Source organism: Mycteria americana, chromosome 2, assembly GCF_035582795.1.
Source record: "Mycteria americana isolate JAX WOST 10 ecotype Jacksonville Zoo and Gardens chromosome 2, USCA_MyAme_1.0, whole genome shotgun sequence".
Classification (NCBI taxonomy): domain Eukaryota; kingdom Metazoa; phylum Chordata; class Aves; order Ciconiiformes; family Ciconiidae; genus Mycteria; species Mycteria americana.
Window position 1 is genome coordinate 5307223 of NC_134366.1, and position 17753 is coordinate 5324975.

At 42.8% G+C, this 17753-nt stretch overlaps 1 protein-coding gene across 1 annotated transcript in view; it reads left to right on the forward strand.

The window, feature by feature from the left end:
• CRHR2 (corticotropin releasing hormone receptor 2) overlaps nucleotides 1–17753 on the forward strand; it is a 175613-nt gene that overhangs the window by 52729 nt on the left and 105131 nt on the right. Inside the window, exon 3 of the mRNA XM_075495498.1 lies at nucleotides 190–309. Coding sequence (XP_075351613.1) covers nucleotides 190–309 — 120 coding nt within the window. The remainder of the gene's footprint in view (nucleotides 1–189; nucleotides 310–17753) is intronic.

The window sequence follows — 17753 nt, forward strand, 5'->3', positions numbered from 1 at the left end:
AGAGACTTTTTTAGAGAGTTCCTCTATCCCTTTCCTGGGCTTTGATGGTAGGAAACATTACCTAGTGCAGGGCTGGGAAAAGCTTTCTAAGTGCTAAGATTCAGTTTGCTTTGTGATGCAAAGTGTGTCGCTTTTGTGCTTTCTCAACTGCTTCTTTTTCCCTTTCTATCTTCTTTTTTAACGCAAAAGGTCCGTACTGCAATGCCACAACTGATCAGATCGGGACCTGCTGGCCCAGAACCTCCGCGGGGGAACTAGTAGAGAGACCCTGCCCGGAGTTCTTCAATGGGATCAAATACAACACCACGAGTAAGTACAAACTCCTTTCCTTCTCCCACAGATCTGGTATTGAGAAGGCACCTGGGGAGACCAAAAATATATTTAAAAAAAAAAAAAAAGGAAAATAAAAGAAAAAAGTGTTTGCCTGGGAATCAACATTTCCTCCACATTCCAGCCTGTATATTCAAAATTCCTGCCTGAAATGATGCAGATTTCTCAAAAGCAAAGACTTTTGGACACTGATTCCTCTTTACTTAAGTGTATTTAGGTAGATCTGGGCAAAAATACCCTCTGCAATCTAAGGAGGGTATACTGTGCTTTGTGTGTTTGTTCATGTGTAGATACGTATAGCTGAATGTATTTGTAGCAGTGCTTCAGCCATTTAGATAATTAAAGATCCTTTGACTTGTGAAGTACTTAGTCTTAACACCTCAGAACTGTATTTTGAAAGGACTCTCCCTTTGAGAGGCTGTCTGTGTGAACAGGGGGACAAACTGAGCTGGAAGTTGTATCTAACAAACAGAAGGCTGGGGTCTGGAATCTGTTTAGTAACTTCATCAGTGGTTGGCTTATGAGTCTGGGGTGGCTGCATCATTACTGCAAGGGAAACAGTAGAGGATATTATGAGGCAAATAATATTCAAAGCAAGGGAGTATGAGGGCTCCTTAGAAATCTCTTGGAACTGATGCTTTAGTCTTAGAAGTAAACAATCATGATGACTCACTAAAAATTTATTATTCAGGCTGTCGGACACAGGCACTCATTTCCTTTTCCTTATCTGTCAATACTCTTTGGACCTTTCATTAAGAGTTTTTAACATATTAGTTCCAAATATGTGTACCCACTTGTTTGTCACTCATTTTTTCAGACTACTCAGTGTGCTTTTGGCTGTGGGGACATTTCATTCCATGTTTCACTCTGAACTGTTGCTCGGGTGTTAGTAGTCTAATTTTCAGGTAGTGTTAATTTTGCGGGGCTAGCATTCTCAATAAGTCTTGTACAAGAATGACCCTGTCATCTTAGACTTTTTTAACTTGTTGAAAGTGAATTTATTCTTTCCCCAGCTGTAGGTGTCAAGGATCAGATAACTAGACAAAAGTTCTGCGTATTTGCTATGGAAAACAAAGCCCTCTTCTAGATTTGTTCTTAGGGACCAGTTTCTGGTCATCCTTGACTTTGAGCAGAGTAAGAAGGTTACCTCAGAGAACTGCAAGATCATCCTCAAACCCTACATTCTCTGACCTGTGCTCTTTGCAATAAAATAGGTGGGAACATGCAAAGGGCTGGGTTATGTTGTCCTTGATTATAGCAGATAGTCCGCTACATTTACAGTCTCAGTTGAGATCAGAAGAAAATTTCTGAGAATTAAGGCATCTCAGACAAGAGCAAGTGTATCAGAATGGACCCTAATAGAGCCGCCATAGAAAAGGTACCTCAAAGAAGTATGGCTTTTTTTTTTCCATTTCCTTTTTTTTTGTGGAGGATGTCAGTATTTCCACTGCCTTATTTTTGTTTCTCCAAAAGGAAAGAGGGAAGGAAAAAAAAAAGAAATGCATTATGGATGATTCCTTATTTATATCATAAACACAGTGGAGTGAATTTAAATTATTTTCCTGTGCATAGAAGAAAAAAAATCTTGAATGCTTGATTTTGTGTTGATAAACCCTGTTAATGGGTTCAGTAGTTCATCAATGACCTGATTTAAAGTTCTTCCCTGCTCCTCTCCTTCTCGATGGTGGCTAATGCTTGTATTACAGTGCTAATAAATTTTCTTAAATTCATTGCTCTTAAAACAATGGCATGTTAATTCAATTAAAGAAAAGACTGATGAAAATGTGTTATTGAAATGCTGAAGCATTATTTTGTCACAATCTGGGGAAATGGACATTTTTCTCCTTTCAACATGAAACATGAGTAGTCACAATGAGAAAATGTATGTCTGCAGGACTGATTGGTAGTGCAGACTGGTGCCCAGATGTGGTAGTGTATGTAGCTTGAAACAGAGAACTAAAGTACACTGAAGCCACTGTAGGTGGCTTTCAGTTGATCTTATACTCTTCCATGTGTGTAGTTCCTCCAAGTTGTGGTGCAGAAAAGGAAGGGAAGGACTATACCGAGATTTGAGTCAACTTGTAAAATAAGTAGCTTCTTGGGAGATAGTAGTTTGTGATTAAGGCTTGGGAAAGCAGTAGGACAGCAGGTGAAGATTAGAATACAGAGGTGCAATCTCTTTTGTGATTTGAAAGATGTGGCAACTAGTCCATGCAGAAGATGTCCAAAGTTTGGGAAGGGCAAATACTGACACGGTCTGACTACTTTTACTTGCATGATTTCACCAAGTTAGTTCATGAGCTGACTAGAGGGCCATTTTTAATGGGACTCAAGGTGCTAAAAACCTAGACTGTGCACCTTGTGCAGATAATAAAATAAGCACAGACAACTGATAAAAAACAGGAAATGGATCTTGCAAATTTCAGAGGTGAAAAATCCAGCTGCAAAGTGAAGGTTTGATCGGGAGATGGCTTGGATCAACATAAGATGTCTGCCTAGGACATGTAGTGTAGTTTTCTCCTATTTTGTTTTGCATTTTGATGAGGCAGAGAGAGAAATGATGGTGTGTAATATTGTAGTGAATTGTTTTTGAGAGCAAAATCAGACAAGTTTAGAAAAAGCACTGTGCAATGCCTTTCTCTTACTAAGGGCTTATCCAGTTCTAGGTCGTAAGTCAGCTATTTATTATACTACCATGCATCCCATGTTGCGAGCTGCCACCTTTTAGGAACTATAGCGTATCTTTAGTTTGGTTTTGTATGACTGTGAGTATATTTCTCATTGTAATGTGTATAAAACTTCTGGATCATTTTCAGTAATTATTTTTTTTTTAGAAATGAGGATCTCAAAGATTCCAAGTTCCTACCAGTTTCATAAAAGTAGCTCATCAGCTGGAGGGAGTGAACCCAGTAGCATTTCCCGTAAATAAAAGCTTTTGCATTGTATATACTAGAAAATCCAGACTTGGAAGTGCCCGAACTGTATGAAAATCTTATACTAGACTCAGTCAAGCACAAGATGCTGATCCATGGCAAACCAGGCTGCCCAAGTTCTGGTACCCATGGGGCTATTTCTGTGCCTTATTGTAGTCTCTGTGCACATAGTGTATGGAATTCAAGACAAAATGCAACAAGTAGGTCGCTCCACAGATCAGCTCATCAAAGGCTTTGGATGAACCTACCCTGGCTTGGTGGCTGTCTTGTCAACTATCATGCTTTGATTGTCTCTCTGTCTAACTCAGAACCTCTGAGTGCTTGGATGGGGAATGCTATCAAACCCTGCAGTATAGCAGCAAAATTTAATGAAAGGGTATTTGAGTCAAAAAACTTAAGAACAAGAACTGGTGCATAAAAAATCCCCTCCTGTTTGCCACTACAGAATAAATTGTTTGCATAAAATATTTCCATTCTAACTGCAAAAAAATCCCGTGGTGATTTTGTGCGCGTGTCTATGTTACTGTGTGTCTCTTGGGAACTGCTGAGTGACTCAGATTAGTTTCAGCTGGATTCGTAAAACAAAGTCTGTCAGTCTGTGAGCATTTTTCATCTCCGACACTTTGTTATTTTGGTAATTTTTTTTCTTCCTCTTTATTTGGGAAATAAAGTCGTGCTGACAAATCAAGATCTGGTTACCCTGTAGCGTGTTTGTGAATATAGGCAAAATGTTCTTTGACCAAGGATCATCTGAAAATGATACCATCCACTTACAACTTTGCAATTTTGCAGCAAAGCTTATGTATTATTCTCAAAGGGAAGAAAAAAAAAAAGGAAAAATGTACGTGTTGGTGCAGTGTGTGGCTGTGCACTTCTCTCTGCTCAGGATCTATATTTAGCTAAAGATGACAATATCGTTGCTGCCCTCTAGATGTGTTTATACTTTGACAGTGTGAAGCTTTTATTCTTGTTTTAGGAAACAGATTAATTAATTTATTAGGATATCCTGAAGCTTGATTAATTCAGCAAATGGGCAGTAATGAGACTCTCTTTGCTGCTTGCAAAAATGTGGTCGTACACGTAAGTACTTAAACCATGTTACAGGCTAAAGTATGTCTACTTTAGCTCTTGCCTTTCCCTACAAATTGCCCTGTGCAATGAGCAAATCCAGGATTAGATCACAGAATCACAGAATCACAGAATCATATAGGTTGGAAAAGACCTTTAAGATCATCGAGTCCAACCATAAACCTAACACTGCCAAGACCACCACTACACCATGTCCCTAAGCACCTCATCCAAACGTCCTTTAAATACCTCCAGGGATGGCGACTCAACCACTTCCCTGGGCAGCCTCTTCCAATGATTGATAACCCTCTCGGTGAAGAAAAATTTCCTAATATCCAGTCTAAACCTCCCCTGGTGCAACTTGAGGCCATTTCCTCTTGTCCTATCACTTGTTACTTGGGAGAGGAGACCGACCCCCACCTCTCTACAACCTCCTTTCAGGTAGTTGAAGAGAGCGATGAGGTCTCCCCTCAGCCTCCTTTTCTCCAGGCTAAACAGTCCCAGCTCCCTCAGCCGCTCCTCATAAGACTTCTGCTCCAGACCCTTCACCAGCTTCGTTGCCCTTCTCTGCACACGCTCCAGCACCTCAATATCCCTCTTGTAGTGGGGGGCCCACTACATCAGATGAACATCAGATGTTCATCTGATGCACAATAAGGGTTGACTCTTGTAGGCTTAGCTGTCTGACTTGAGTTTGTCTACAACAGCCAGTGCAGCGGAGGGGTATTCTATGGTGAGACCTGTCCATCAGGGGCTTGGCAGCTTGGTTTGTGCTGGCTGCAGGCAGGAGGTGGAAGCATTGGAAGGCCTCTGTCTTGCAGATTAAGACACACAAATCTAGGTATTTCCATGTAGGTATCAACAGCTAATTTAAGGATCTAAGCTGTAATACCAGTTAGTGGAGCTCTAATTGATATAGGGGATGAAGCGTAGAGAGTTATTCAGCTCAAAATAAATGCACAGATCAGTTCAAGAGCCTATGCAGAAGTGCTAGTACCATTTGATATGTCCAGGGGTATCATCTTGCCTGCTATCTAGTTCCTGTTTCAGAGGGACCAGGCCTTGTGTAGGTTTGTGTTTTCTCTTCCAGGCCGCATAGCTGTTGCAGATCTCTAAGACAAATGATATGATGCCTGTGTTTAGGCAGCTGAATTCATCCCTGGGTGTCTATTGAGCTGAACTGAACCCACACCTGGGGATTGGCGTTAGGAGGCCAGACTGCTTTTGTGATCAATAGGAACAAAAGGTCTCTATAGCTCTACCTCCCTCTCTACAAATCCCCCTCTCTTATCTCTCAGTATAGGAAAGCTCTTTGACTGAGATAGCCACTTCAGATGAGTGTTTTGGGTATTGCAAAAAGCATCCTCATCTTCTCCAGGGACTACACTGCTGAAAACAGCACAGAAGCACTGCTAACCTTGCACTGATGGGGATTTGGTCCCTCCTTGCCTACTCCTTGTTCTGAGGGTGTGTACACCACGGTGTATACACCGTGTCCTGGGGTGCATCAGGCACAGCATAGCTAGCTGGTCGAGGGGGGTGATTGTCCCACTCCACACTGCACTGGTGCGGCCCCATCTCAAGTATTGTGTGCAGTTTTGGGCACCTCAATATAAGGAGGACATCAGACTGTTAGAGTGTGTCCAGAGGAGGGTGACCAAGATGGTGAAAGGCCTCGAGGGCAAGACTTACATGAAGTGGCTGAGGTCAGTTGGATTGTTCAGCTTGGAGAAGAGAAGGCTGAGGGGTGACCTCATCACAGTCTACAACATCCTCAGGGGAGGCAGCGGAGGGGGAGGTGCTGATCTCCTCTCTCGGGTGACCAGCGACAGGACACGAGGAAATGGAATGAAGCTGCGTCAGAGGAAGTTCAGTTTGGACATTAGGAAAAGGTTCTTCACTGAGAGGGTGGTCGGTCGCTGGAACAGGCTCCCCAGGGAAGTGGTCACGGCACCAAGCCTGTCAGAGTTCAAGGAGAGTCTGGATGACGCTCTTAGTCATATGGTTTAGTTTTAGGTAGTCCTGCGAGGAGCAGGGAGTTGGACTCGATGATCCTTATTTGTGCCTTCCAACTTGAGATATTCTGTGATAATATGATTGTATGGTGCCTTGGTGGCCCTAGAACCAGCTGCCTTGTGGAGAATGATTTGGAGAGGGTTGGTGGCTTAGCAACTGGACAGTTCACATGGATGGACATGGGAGAAAGAGCCATTGGCACAAGTATCACAGTTGTACCTATTGATATGGCTTACTCCACACTGAAAGAAAAATTCCTGCAGTTCTTTGTTGTCTCATCTTGAACAGAGGCAAATAATCTTTTGTGTGCTGAGGGAAGGGTGAAGAAATGAATTAATGGCTCTTCTGTTTTGCATCTTCTTTCTTTTGAAAGGGATTAAAGAGATGATTTAATTTTTAAGAGAGCAAAAGAGCTAATTTTCATAGGTTAAACAGCCATTCTTTTACCAAAATCTAACCTCTGCTGCTTTTCTTTCTGATTAATTATTGTTCAAAGTTCTTCTGGAGTGGTGGCTTCAGCTTGCATATAAAACATGAGCCTTGTTTGGAAATCATTGGTCACAGAGTCTTGTTCATGCTATATGGGTAAGACCTGTCCTGATAATTACAGAAATGTGCACTTTTATAAGTGGCTAGCCTAGAGGCTCAATTAACATTTTCACTTGTGTTTTATCTCGTGTATTTTAGTGTCTTGAGCACTTCCGTTGATCACATTAGCATGACTTACTTTTTCCTCAGAGGTTATTCTGGCTTGATTTCTAAAGGGTGCATTTTTGAAAGCTAAGTCCCCTTGTAAAAGACAGAGACCCTTTATGCTCTGGAGGCCTTTCATCTTTATTGGAGAGAGAGAAATAAAATGCCCATCAACACAGCCTTGTAAGCAGGAGTGGTGATTTCTAGAGGTACAGCTGGATGCAGTGAGGAGGTGCAGCTGAGGTGTGGGCTGGGAAAAAGGACAAGGTGAGGGGAAGCATCCCAGCCTGAGAGGCAGCAGATGCTAAGCAGTTCTGGTGCACTGCCATTTGGATTGAAGGGCTCTTTATATATTTAAAACAGATTTCTGAAAGAAGAGTTTCAAAGATCAAATACACAACTTTCTCTTTTTGCTAGGCAATGCATGTGTGTTTTCAGACTCAGAAAAGTACTACGAAGCCCTAAAACTACTCCCACCTCATCCCTCTTCTGTAACCTTGTTGGATGTCCAGAAGGCTTTTATTCCACTGTTTAAAGACAGAAGGAGATTTGGGGTAAGAAGAGATGTTTTGTAGCCAATTTTAATTATGGACTCACTACAAAAAGGCTGTAAAAAAAAAAAAAAAAAAAAGAGTCTGCAGTCTTGCAGAAGCCATTTTTTAGCCATCCTGGGGTGACCAACACAATATTTGTCAGTTATGGAGTCAAGACTACATGAAAGTTAAAGGAAGGAGACAGATGAGAAACCAAACAAACACGGCAGAGGAAAAAGAAGGCTGGAACTGGAATTCTGGGGGAGGGAATAAAACATAATTTTTAAGCTCGTAAAGCTTCTCTCTGAGGAGGACAAATCTGCAGCTGATTAGGTCAGCTTGACTCCAATAGCGCTGTATCCAGATTAAGATTTCATCCATCTTTCTTCATTTGCTCTTCCTAGTTTAAGTTGAATTCGTCCACAAATACAGCAGTGGGAGGCTTTTGATTTCAGTGCATGCACAGATGGGAGAGGCTGCACTTTTTTCTCCCTCAAGTTTTCTTCTTTTTTGCTTTTCATTGTGAAGCATAATTTGTGGTAAAAGATTGCTCTGATTTTGCAGTGTGGAAAAAGAATGTTGAAAACAGTATTTAAAAGGAGGAATGAAAATAACCCATCTTTCTTGCTCCTGCTACTATCATCCTGTGCAACGTGCGATTTCTTCATTGCGCACAGAACAGAAGTTAATTGCATGTAGTAAAATAAGAAGATTGTTAATGTTACTTCAGTCATGTTCAGGGACCTTTTCTCCAGCTAATTAAACACTGATTAGTATTTTTCTTCTTCACTTGTTATGTTATGAGGTGGCTTTGCTATGATCCTATTGTGTCTGATTGCAGTTCTCTCAAGTAGGCTTGACTTTTGAGGAAGACTTCACACATTTCCCAGAGCCAGGAATTGCTGCTGCTGTTCTGCACCAAACCCATCTGATCCTCTGCCGAAGTCAATCAGACCTGACAGCAGTAGCAGGAGGCCCAGTCCCTTGCTTTGCCCTTCAGAGTGGCGACCCTGAACTTGTGGCAGAGGGGTCATCACCCAGGATTGCTGGGGAAATCCTGAGAGCAATGACAGGTCTCTGAGAGGGCTCTGAACCTTGTGGCCTTCAGGAGCGTTAGCAAACACAGGGTTGTCCACGTTATTTTTGGAGGCTTCCGTGACCCTCTCTCTAAGGAAGCTGCACCATCCACCTCTCTGTCACTTGCATCAGATTGTGAGCTGTTGTCTAAGGTGACAGCCACTACCAGCTGGCAAACAGATGGACTGAGGTTCAGTTTCTTCCCACAAGTTAGGAATTAGATGATACTTGCAAAATCGTGTGCTGCTGGGGCCAGGGGAGGATTGGAAGAGGGAATGGCTCAGGAACATATGGAGAAGGAAAAGAATCCAATGCATTACAAAGGGAGACAAAGCAGGAAATCCTTATCTCACAATGTCAAAATGAGAGGAAAAATCCCACCCAGCTACATCTAAGGTAGAGACTTTTGTGGATGTGGGATTTCTTGTTTTACTGTGCCTTATGACCCATTTTCCATCCAGCCCAGCTGTGGGAGGATGAGGTCTGAAACGCTGCTGTGGAAGGTGGAATCAGGCTGTTCTCTCCAGTCGCTGAACACTTGACTCTTGAAAGAGTCAAGACTACTTTCATGTAGTCTTGACTCCATAACTGACAAATATTGTGTTGGTCACCCCAGGATGGCTAAAAAATGGCTTCTGCAAGACTGCAGACTCTTCTTTTTTTTTTTTTTTTACAGCCTTTTTGTAGTGAGTCCATAATTAAAATTGGCTACAAAACCACTGTCTGCGACTCAGTGGGTTTCAGCCTCTGCGTTTATTGTCACAAAACCTTAGGGAGAGTGTCACTGAAGGAATGGTCACCCGTAATTCCTCCTCTCAGCCACAGGGTGTCACTTAAAGTGCAGGTAAAGTTAAGTGTCCACAGGCATCCGCACTGAGTCACTTGTGGGTGGAAACGATGGATGGGGTGAAAGAAAACTGGTGTGAATAGTGGTCCTGGATTTTGCCCTGCTATAATTACCGACAGTGCTGCTTCTGCAGCTTCCCTATCCTGCTGGCTGGTAAAAGAGACTCACTGAAGTGAACTGGGGACAAAGACACAGTGGAGGAGGAGGTGGAGGATGTTCTGGAAGGAGCTCTGCTGTCTCTGCCTTTGTGGAGCACTTGCTTGAGAGCAGGTCACTGGCTGAAGGTAGGTGGTTGGTGGTGGTTTCACCAGGGCTGCTCTGAAAGGCTAAAGGAAGGGAAGTGCTAAGCTTCGTTCCCAAGAAGGTGTGTTACGTTAGAAGATGTGGAGCTATGCAAAGCATAATGTAACCATTCGGGGGTGAAGCACCGCCATCGAAGAAGCTTAAACAGTCAACAAGAACCTGCATTTGGATCATACAGGGGTTCCTCCTTGCTGTATACACCATGTTCCTTGCTGTACTGCTTCCTATTGTATCAACGTGATCTCTCCTGCCTGAGTGCTGTCCCCTGGCAGGTACTGTTAGATTCTCCCTGTGGACCCTCAGGTACCTGACAGATGCCCTAGGTGCTCCCACTTAACAAGAATATCACATAGGTATATTAACAGTGGGACAATACCTTCCTCAGCTGTGACTGCTGAACTTACCTGTTGCTCATGGGAAGAGTGTTCTGCAGATCAGTAATTCCATTGACCAGATTTAGGTTCTTTGTATTTTCCTCTGTGTTCTTCAGTGGCATAGAAGTATCTTTGCTGTTCATGTAATGGTGAATCTTTGCAAATTCTGTGGCTTGGAAGAACAGTACTTCAAGCTGTGTCCTGGTCTCAATAAAGTTCTCAGACTCTGAAAGTCATGCAAGACTGCTCACAGTCTGCTGTCCTGTGCAAGGGAAACTCTTACTCAGTTTTGGACCCCAGCATTGCTTATGACTTGACATCCAGATTAGAATAGCCACTCTTAGTAGCCTGGGAAGGTGATGACAAATATGGTTTCCCATGGAAATTGGAGAGGAATGGATTTTTAGTAGATATTTTCCTTTTCCAGTGCAGTTTCATTCCCCTCAGATGTTATTCATGGAGTTTGTAATTGGTAGCTCTTGGGACAAATTCATAAAATCAATAAAACTCGGATTGCTTTATGCTGACTTCTTTCTCTGCAGTGCTGGGAATAACAGAGGGCCAGATGCTGCTGCTTATGAGTCTTGTGCAGTGAGAAGCAATCCATTGAAGCAAATAATAAGAACAGAAACTCAGTGTTTAAAAGAACCCAGAAAAAAACTCTCGAGATCTCAATAAGAGTTTTCCCTGGGAAAACAGAAGAAGAAAGAACCATTCCCAATGTGGTTGCATTGTCCAAAACCGCTGGTGGTTGGAAAGCACTGACCATACAGTGACACAAGAATTAATGAAGTTCCTTATCCTCCTGACTCAGCCGGGGAGCAAATAGACATTTGGAAAACAGAAAATGTGTCATGGAAATGAAACAAACAAAGAAAATAGGAAATTATTTTGCTAGTGCATCATCACCATTTTAACTAAACTTAGAAGTGAACTCCTAGTGATTATTTTTCTCACTGCTAAGAATTTTAATTTAACTTAATTATTGCTGAATTATGCCAGTAATACCTGAAACATCACCATTTGTGTATTTCAAAGCACATGATGAACAGTCATTACTTCTTGCAGAATCTCCAGGCTTGCCACAGTGATTGCTGCTTTTCAACTAGAGCAGCTAATGCCGAGTTTGGAAGCAGAGGGTGGTTGTGATTTAACCCCAGCTGGCAACTAAACCCCACACAGTCAGTCGCTCACTCCCTGCCAGTGGGATGGGGGAGAGAATTAGAAGAGTAAAAGTGAGAAAACTCATGGGTTCAGATAAAGACAGTTTAATAGGTAAAGCAAAAGCCATGCACACAAGCAAAGCAAAACAAGGAATTCATTCACTGCTTCCCATGGGCAGGCAGGTGTTCAGCCATCTCCAGGAAAGCAGGGCTCCATCATGCATAATGGTTACTTGGGAAGACAAACGCCATCGCTCCTAATGTCCCCCCTTCTTTCTTCTTCCCCAGCTTTATATACTGAGCATGATGCCATATGGTATGGAATAGCCCTTTGGTCAGTTGGGGTCAGCTGTCCCAGCTGTGTCCCCTCCCAGCTTCTTGTGCACCCCCAGCCCACTCGCTGGTGGGGTGGGGTGAGAGGCAAAGAGGCCTTGACTGTGTGTAAGCACTGCTCAGCAATAACAAAAACATCCCTGTATTATCAACCAACACTGTTTTCATCACAAATCCGAAACATAGCCCCATACTAGCTACCATGAAGAAAATTAACTCTACCCCAGCTAAAACCATTACAGGGTATTTTCAAGGATCCTAGTTTCTGTGCTGATCTTAATACAATTGACCAATCTAATGCTCTGAGCTCTGCTTGGAAACCAGTGAGGACAGCAGGTGTTTAATTGCTGGAAAGAGATTTCTAGGTATCGTAAACTGGGGACCCCCTATTCCTTTCCAAGGCAATAGAATAAAAGGCGGGGGATGATGGGGGTAATGAAAAGCAGGAGCACTTCAGAGAGACCTCACAGTGTTAGGCCTCCATAGAGAAAGTGCATAGCAGGTTCCTGCCTGGTAGGAGTTTCTTCTGTCCCAGCAGCTCTGAGGGGCAGAGAGAGAGAGAGACCTCTGACTTGGGAAGCACTTTTCTTCAAGGGCTTACGTTCCTGTTCTGCAAGCTCCCTGCCTCAGGATGTGGATGGTGGTGGGAAGTTGCAGGGATTTGCACAGTCGTGCATCTGTCCTCTGAGTGGCATGGGACTGTGTGGGAGCCAGATAACACTGCCATCAGCTCCCAAGACCTCTGAAGAGTGAACTCCTTTCATTCTTCCTTGTTAACGCTTTGTGTTAAAGAAAGCCAGGTTCCCACAGATCCACATTTGGTTCCTTTTGACCATCGAATCTGATCTTCTGAATTTCCCACCTCACATAAACCTCGTGTATAAACTCAACCACTTGCCCCATTACTGTGCCAATATTTAACAAATGTCTCCCTCTTGTTAGGCCTCTCTAAAAATGAACATTTCCACCTGTCAGCTGGCAGCACTGCGCCAAAGCTGACTGTGACTAAGGAAGCCTTCTTTGCAGCACTAAAATAAGAAGTTTTTTTGTTTGTTTTGTTTGAGAAGTGAGGGAACAAAGTACTATTTGGATCTGCCTTCTGTTTCAAAGCCTAAGTCTCAAAAAGGACAGGGATGGATCCAAATGCAGCTATGGTGGTACATTGCATTGCCCAGTCCAAGGGAGAGAGGCTGTAGTGGTATGAATGTTGAGTTTTGCTGCTGATCTTATTCTTTCTTGAGGGAGAGCTAAAAGATCACCACCAAGGTCTTATCTTGTAGTGTCATCCCTGTCCACCTACAAACCTATTCTCAGCCTGGCTTTGTCTTTTTCATCCTAATCTGTTCTTAGCCCCTTCATCTCTCCTGTATTCACTGCACATTTCTTTTGTGAAGTAAATTCTGGCAACAATAATAATAGCAGTTTTATTCTCACACAAGCACTTTGTTTTATTCCTTCAGTGAATGCTGAGGGGAATAGAAGTGTCTGTGAGCTGAACGGGAGAGGCGAGTGTGTCAGAACAGCACAGGCATCACAGTGGTGTGTTTCAGTTTATAATGTCATAGGATTATGTAAAATGCTCTCTTGTAACTAGAAATATGATAAATAATAGCTGGATTTTTCAGCAAATGGGTGTAAAGTATTTCCTAGAGATTTCTGTTTTATTGATCCTCTGTTAGATCTCAGCAGCAGATCCATGACTGAGTTACTGTGATTACATCAGCACACGGATGAGCAGAGGTGGAACACCTGACCATGCTCATTCCAATTACAGGGCCTCAAGAGAATTTGTGTTGTTATTTTTTCATCACTTCTTTGACTGGTCAGATAACTGCATGCCTCCTGTCTGCCTTCAATGTATTACCTCTTCTAGGCTCTCTGTCAAAACCCCAGTCCTGTTTTCCCATTCCCCGCAGTAACCTCACTAGGCACTGAAAGTACTGTAAATGGGGCAGACACATGAGTGAGTCACTGATGCTCTGGGGCCATATGGAAATTGGCTGTGTGTGCACTCAGCTTCTGGTAAACCTGAGCTAAAATTCACTTTCTGAAATCTCAGGGAAAGAAATTGATTTCACTGTGGTAAGTCAGTTATGTGTCCAAGTCCTTAAGTTCATGAGTAGCTTTGAAAACTTTACTCTGGTTTTACCAGTTCCTTCTGGAAATGAAGCATTTCTAGTGATTTTGAGCACTGAGCTGAGGAAGTCCTGGCTTTGCTTGGTGAAAATAAACATGGTGTGGCAACACAACATATTGCAAGTTGGACTAGATGAACTCTACTGCTCTTTCTAACCAGCATTTCTATGGTTTTGTGATATCCCTACGATTTCAAATGAATCTTTCAGTGGTCTCTATCACCAATCTTTTTTTCTTCATGGACATCTGTGACATGGCACTTAGTGGTGGTGTTTTTTAGTTTCTAGGACACTTGAGCTATAAGCAGAATATGAATAATTTGTATTATATGATGTGCAACAGAGTGAGAGTAGTCTCAGTCTCTTGTTTTGATTCCATATGCCTATTGATGTGGAATGTGTAATTTTTCTGCACCGTTTTACTTGTTTTAGTTCATCCTTTGCTTGCTTTTAGGGGAATCAAGTGAGACTCACAGGGCACTGACCTTTGTCTAGTTGCCATGTTACCTCAATGAAAATCAGCTGGAAAAGGCAGGGCTAATTGCTTTGATTTAATCCTGAAATGTCGATGACTCATTGATGGCTCATTCAGAAAAGCTATCTGCTCAAGGTAGAAGGACTGGATAAAAATAGCTTCCTTGAGATGAAGTTAAGCAGTTTAAGTGCTGGAAGTTTCAAATATCTAGGTCCTGAGTGTTGCATGCTGCTGGAAACTTGAACTATGACTTTTGTATCCACATCCTCTTCTGCCTCGGGGTAAGAGGAATAAACCTTCTGCTCAACTCTCAGAACAGAGCACCAGTGACTTGGTTCAGATGTCCTTCTGACAAGCCTGGAGCTTGCATCCAAGCAGTGAGCTAAATATCTGATGCAGGAGCCCCACCACACCTGAGACCATCTGGGAAAATTGTAGAACAGTTCTCAGAACTAAAAGATTTTTCATCTCACTGGGACTGACTGGCTTCCACGGCTAATTTATTTATTTTCTGCAATTACAAAAGGTTGCAGGAAGAGTGGAAGTATGAGGAAAAAAGGATAGAGGAAGAGCAGAGCATCAACCAAGCAGACTGGGAATGGAAAGGGAGGTTACTGGTTGAGGTGAAAGTGAGCAGAGGGACAGAGACCTTGTGCCTGGAGAAGAGCATGAGTTAAGAGTTGCTGTGGGAATGGGTGAGGGTGGAGTTCCTGCAGAAGACTTCAGTAAATGGGTTAAGTGATTTAAACTGTAGAAATGCCATTGTGCAGGAGTAAGAGCTGGCTGTGTAGGATGGCAGGTTGTACAGAGGTGAGAAGCAGCAACCAGCTCCTAGACAATTAAGGACAAAGTGTGAAGTTAGACAGAAAGACAGCATAACGGAACACAGGTGAGGAATGGTTCAGATGTTAGTGCTGTCTAAGACTGCAGTGCATGAATCCTGACAGAAGGATGGGGCAAACATTAGGAGACATGCAGAAAGCATTTGTAGGGAAGAACTGAAGTGCCATGCAAGCTGGCTGCCAGCTGTGAGACAACAAGCAAAAATCCAAGTTGCCATCCCAAAGAACAGCAGGTGAGAGAAGAGAATTGTTGGTTAAATACCAGGTATAACGAATGTGTGATACGTGCTGTACTGCACCCAAGGCAGGCAGCATAGCATAACAGACACAATTACCGACAGCAGTGCCACCAGAGTCTCTGAGCAAATTAAAACTCAACAGAAGAAGATGTCAGAGCCAACGTATCTGTCTTGTAAATGAAAAGGTGATGTGCAGCTTTATTTTTAGCATGTTTGGCCTAAGTACTTTCTTTCCATGCTCCTATGGGAAGAGATGTTCATGACTAGTTTCCTTTATGATCTTTTCTTGCCTGTCTCTCCTCTGACTTTCTTGTCCCCTAGTTGGTGGGCAGGCATGTGACAGAACCGCAACCTCACATTAGAACCACTTTGGTTCTGACTATGTTGCCTTGAAAGAGCAGCTTTCAGTGTGAATGCAAAGACTTGCCTGACCACGGCTTGCATTGATCCATCTGGGACACCACTAATGTGTGGGGTTGTTCTGGTACCCTGCTGTCAAGAGACAGCGTTTGTGGTTGTGCCAGTTTGAAAGGGATAGGACTAGGGTACTTTCACACCGAATATAGCTTGTAACTGTGTGCTGGTTTTGGCTGGGATAGAGTTAATTTTCTTCACAGTAGCTAGTATGGGGCTATGTTTTGGATTTGTGATGAAAACAGTGTTGGTTGATAATACAGGCATGGTTTTAGTTGCTGCTGAGCAGTGCTTACACAGAGCCAAGGCCTTTTCTGCTCCTCACCCCACCCCACCAGTGAGGAGGCTGGGGGTGCACAAGAAGCTGGGAGGGGACACGGCTGGGACAGCTGACCCCAACTGACCAAAGGGCTATTCCATACCATATGGCGTCATGCTCAGCATAGAAAGCTGGGGGAAGAAGGAAGATAGAAGGGATGTTCGGAGTGATGGCGCTTGTCTTCCCAAGTAACCTTTATGTGTGATGGAGCCCTGCTTTCCTGGAGATGGCTGAACACCTGCCTGCCCATGGGAAGCAGTGAATGAATTCCTTGTTTTGCTTTGCTTGTGTGCATGGCTTTTGCTTTACCTATTGAACTGTCTTTATCTCAACGCACGAGTTTTCTCACTTTTACTCTTCTGATTCTCTCCCCCATCCCACTGGGAAGGAGTGAGCGAGCGGCTGTGTGGGGCTTAGTTGCTGCCTGGGGTTAAACCATGACAAACTGTTAGAACAGACAGTAAATGAGACCTATTTCATACCCCGCAACTGACCTAAGGCAACGTGCTTCAGTCTCCCGTCTTTCAGTCTTGCCCTTTGTAAAGTAACTCTAATAAATCAGGAACTCTGAAGCCTTCTAACTCTATAAAGATTTCTCTCCTGCTTTTTTGGTTTAGAGTGCAAAAAGTTCCCTGGTAATATGTCACCTCTATTCCTCAGTGCCATTAATTTCTTTGGGGCTGAGCAGGACAGTTTTGAGGACAGAATCTGTGTTTTGCAGTCCTTTATAAGAGTTTTCATACAAAGATTTTCAGATGTACAAAGTGCTAAGCAGGGAGTTGGATTTCAGTATCTTAATATCGTTGTCTGCAGGACTCTCAGCAATAAAAATCTTCTATTTTCAACACAAAAACATGAACTGAATGGAAAGCATCCCTTTGTGTGGTCTTGGAAAACTGAAGTAATTGTAATTAACATCTTCACAGTTGCAAAAATATCCATGAGGTTGGATATTTAATCTGTGTAAGTGATTGCCACAGTTACCATATATTTCTATGTTTAACCATATGTTTTCACAGCTCATCTGTATCTCTTTATTTTCATGCTTTATTGTCTTGGTGCAGATCTGCTGGTCTGTAGCACCTGCAGTTTTTCTGTGTGCCAAAGGAAATGCATAGTTATCAAAATCACATTTATTCAGCTATTTGGTGCTCTTCTCTGCAATGCAGAGTTGTTTCCTGGGCTATATTTGCTAGTATAATACATATTCTGTTGTCAGATGTCCCATCCAGTGGATTTTACCTCATTCCTTGATCCAGCAAAGATAAATTATTGAACTGTCCTGCTTTATCAGTGGAGATTGTCTTCATTTCCTATAAGCTGAGTTTAGTTTTTCAAATATTTTTTTTCTGAAAATACACTTCAAATACATCATGCAACATTGTAGCACAAATGAAGAAGAGGCATGCAAACTCTCAGGCAATGATGTGAGAGAGGCAATATGTTAGAAGAAAACAGCCTTTGATCAGGCTCTGCATTGCCTTTTCGTGTTAAAACCAAAGTAACGGTATATTGATTCTCTGAAGGCTTATTGCCTGTTTGATATCAGCGGCATGAATGCCGTTGCAACTTGTCTGTCTGTGAGCAGTGCAGGGGTGTGATGGAGTGTCACTAGGGTCTGAGCAGCCCACAAGTGTAAGAAATGAAGTGGTAGTGAAA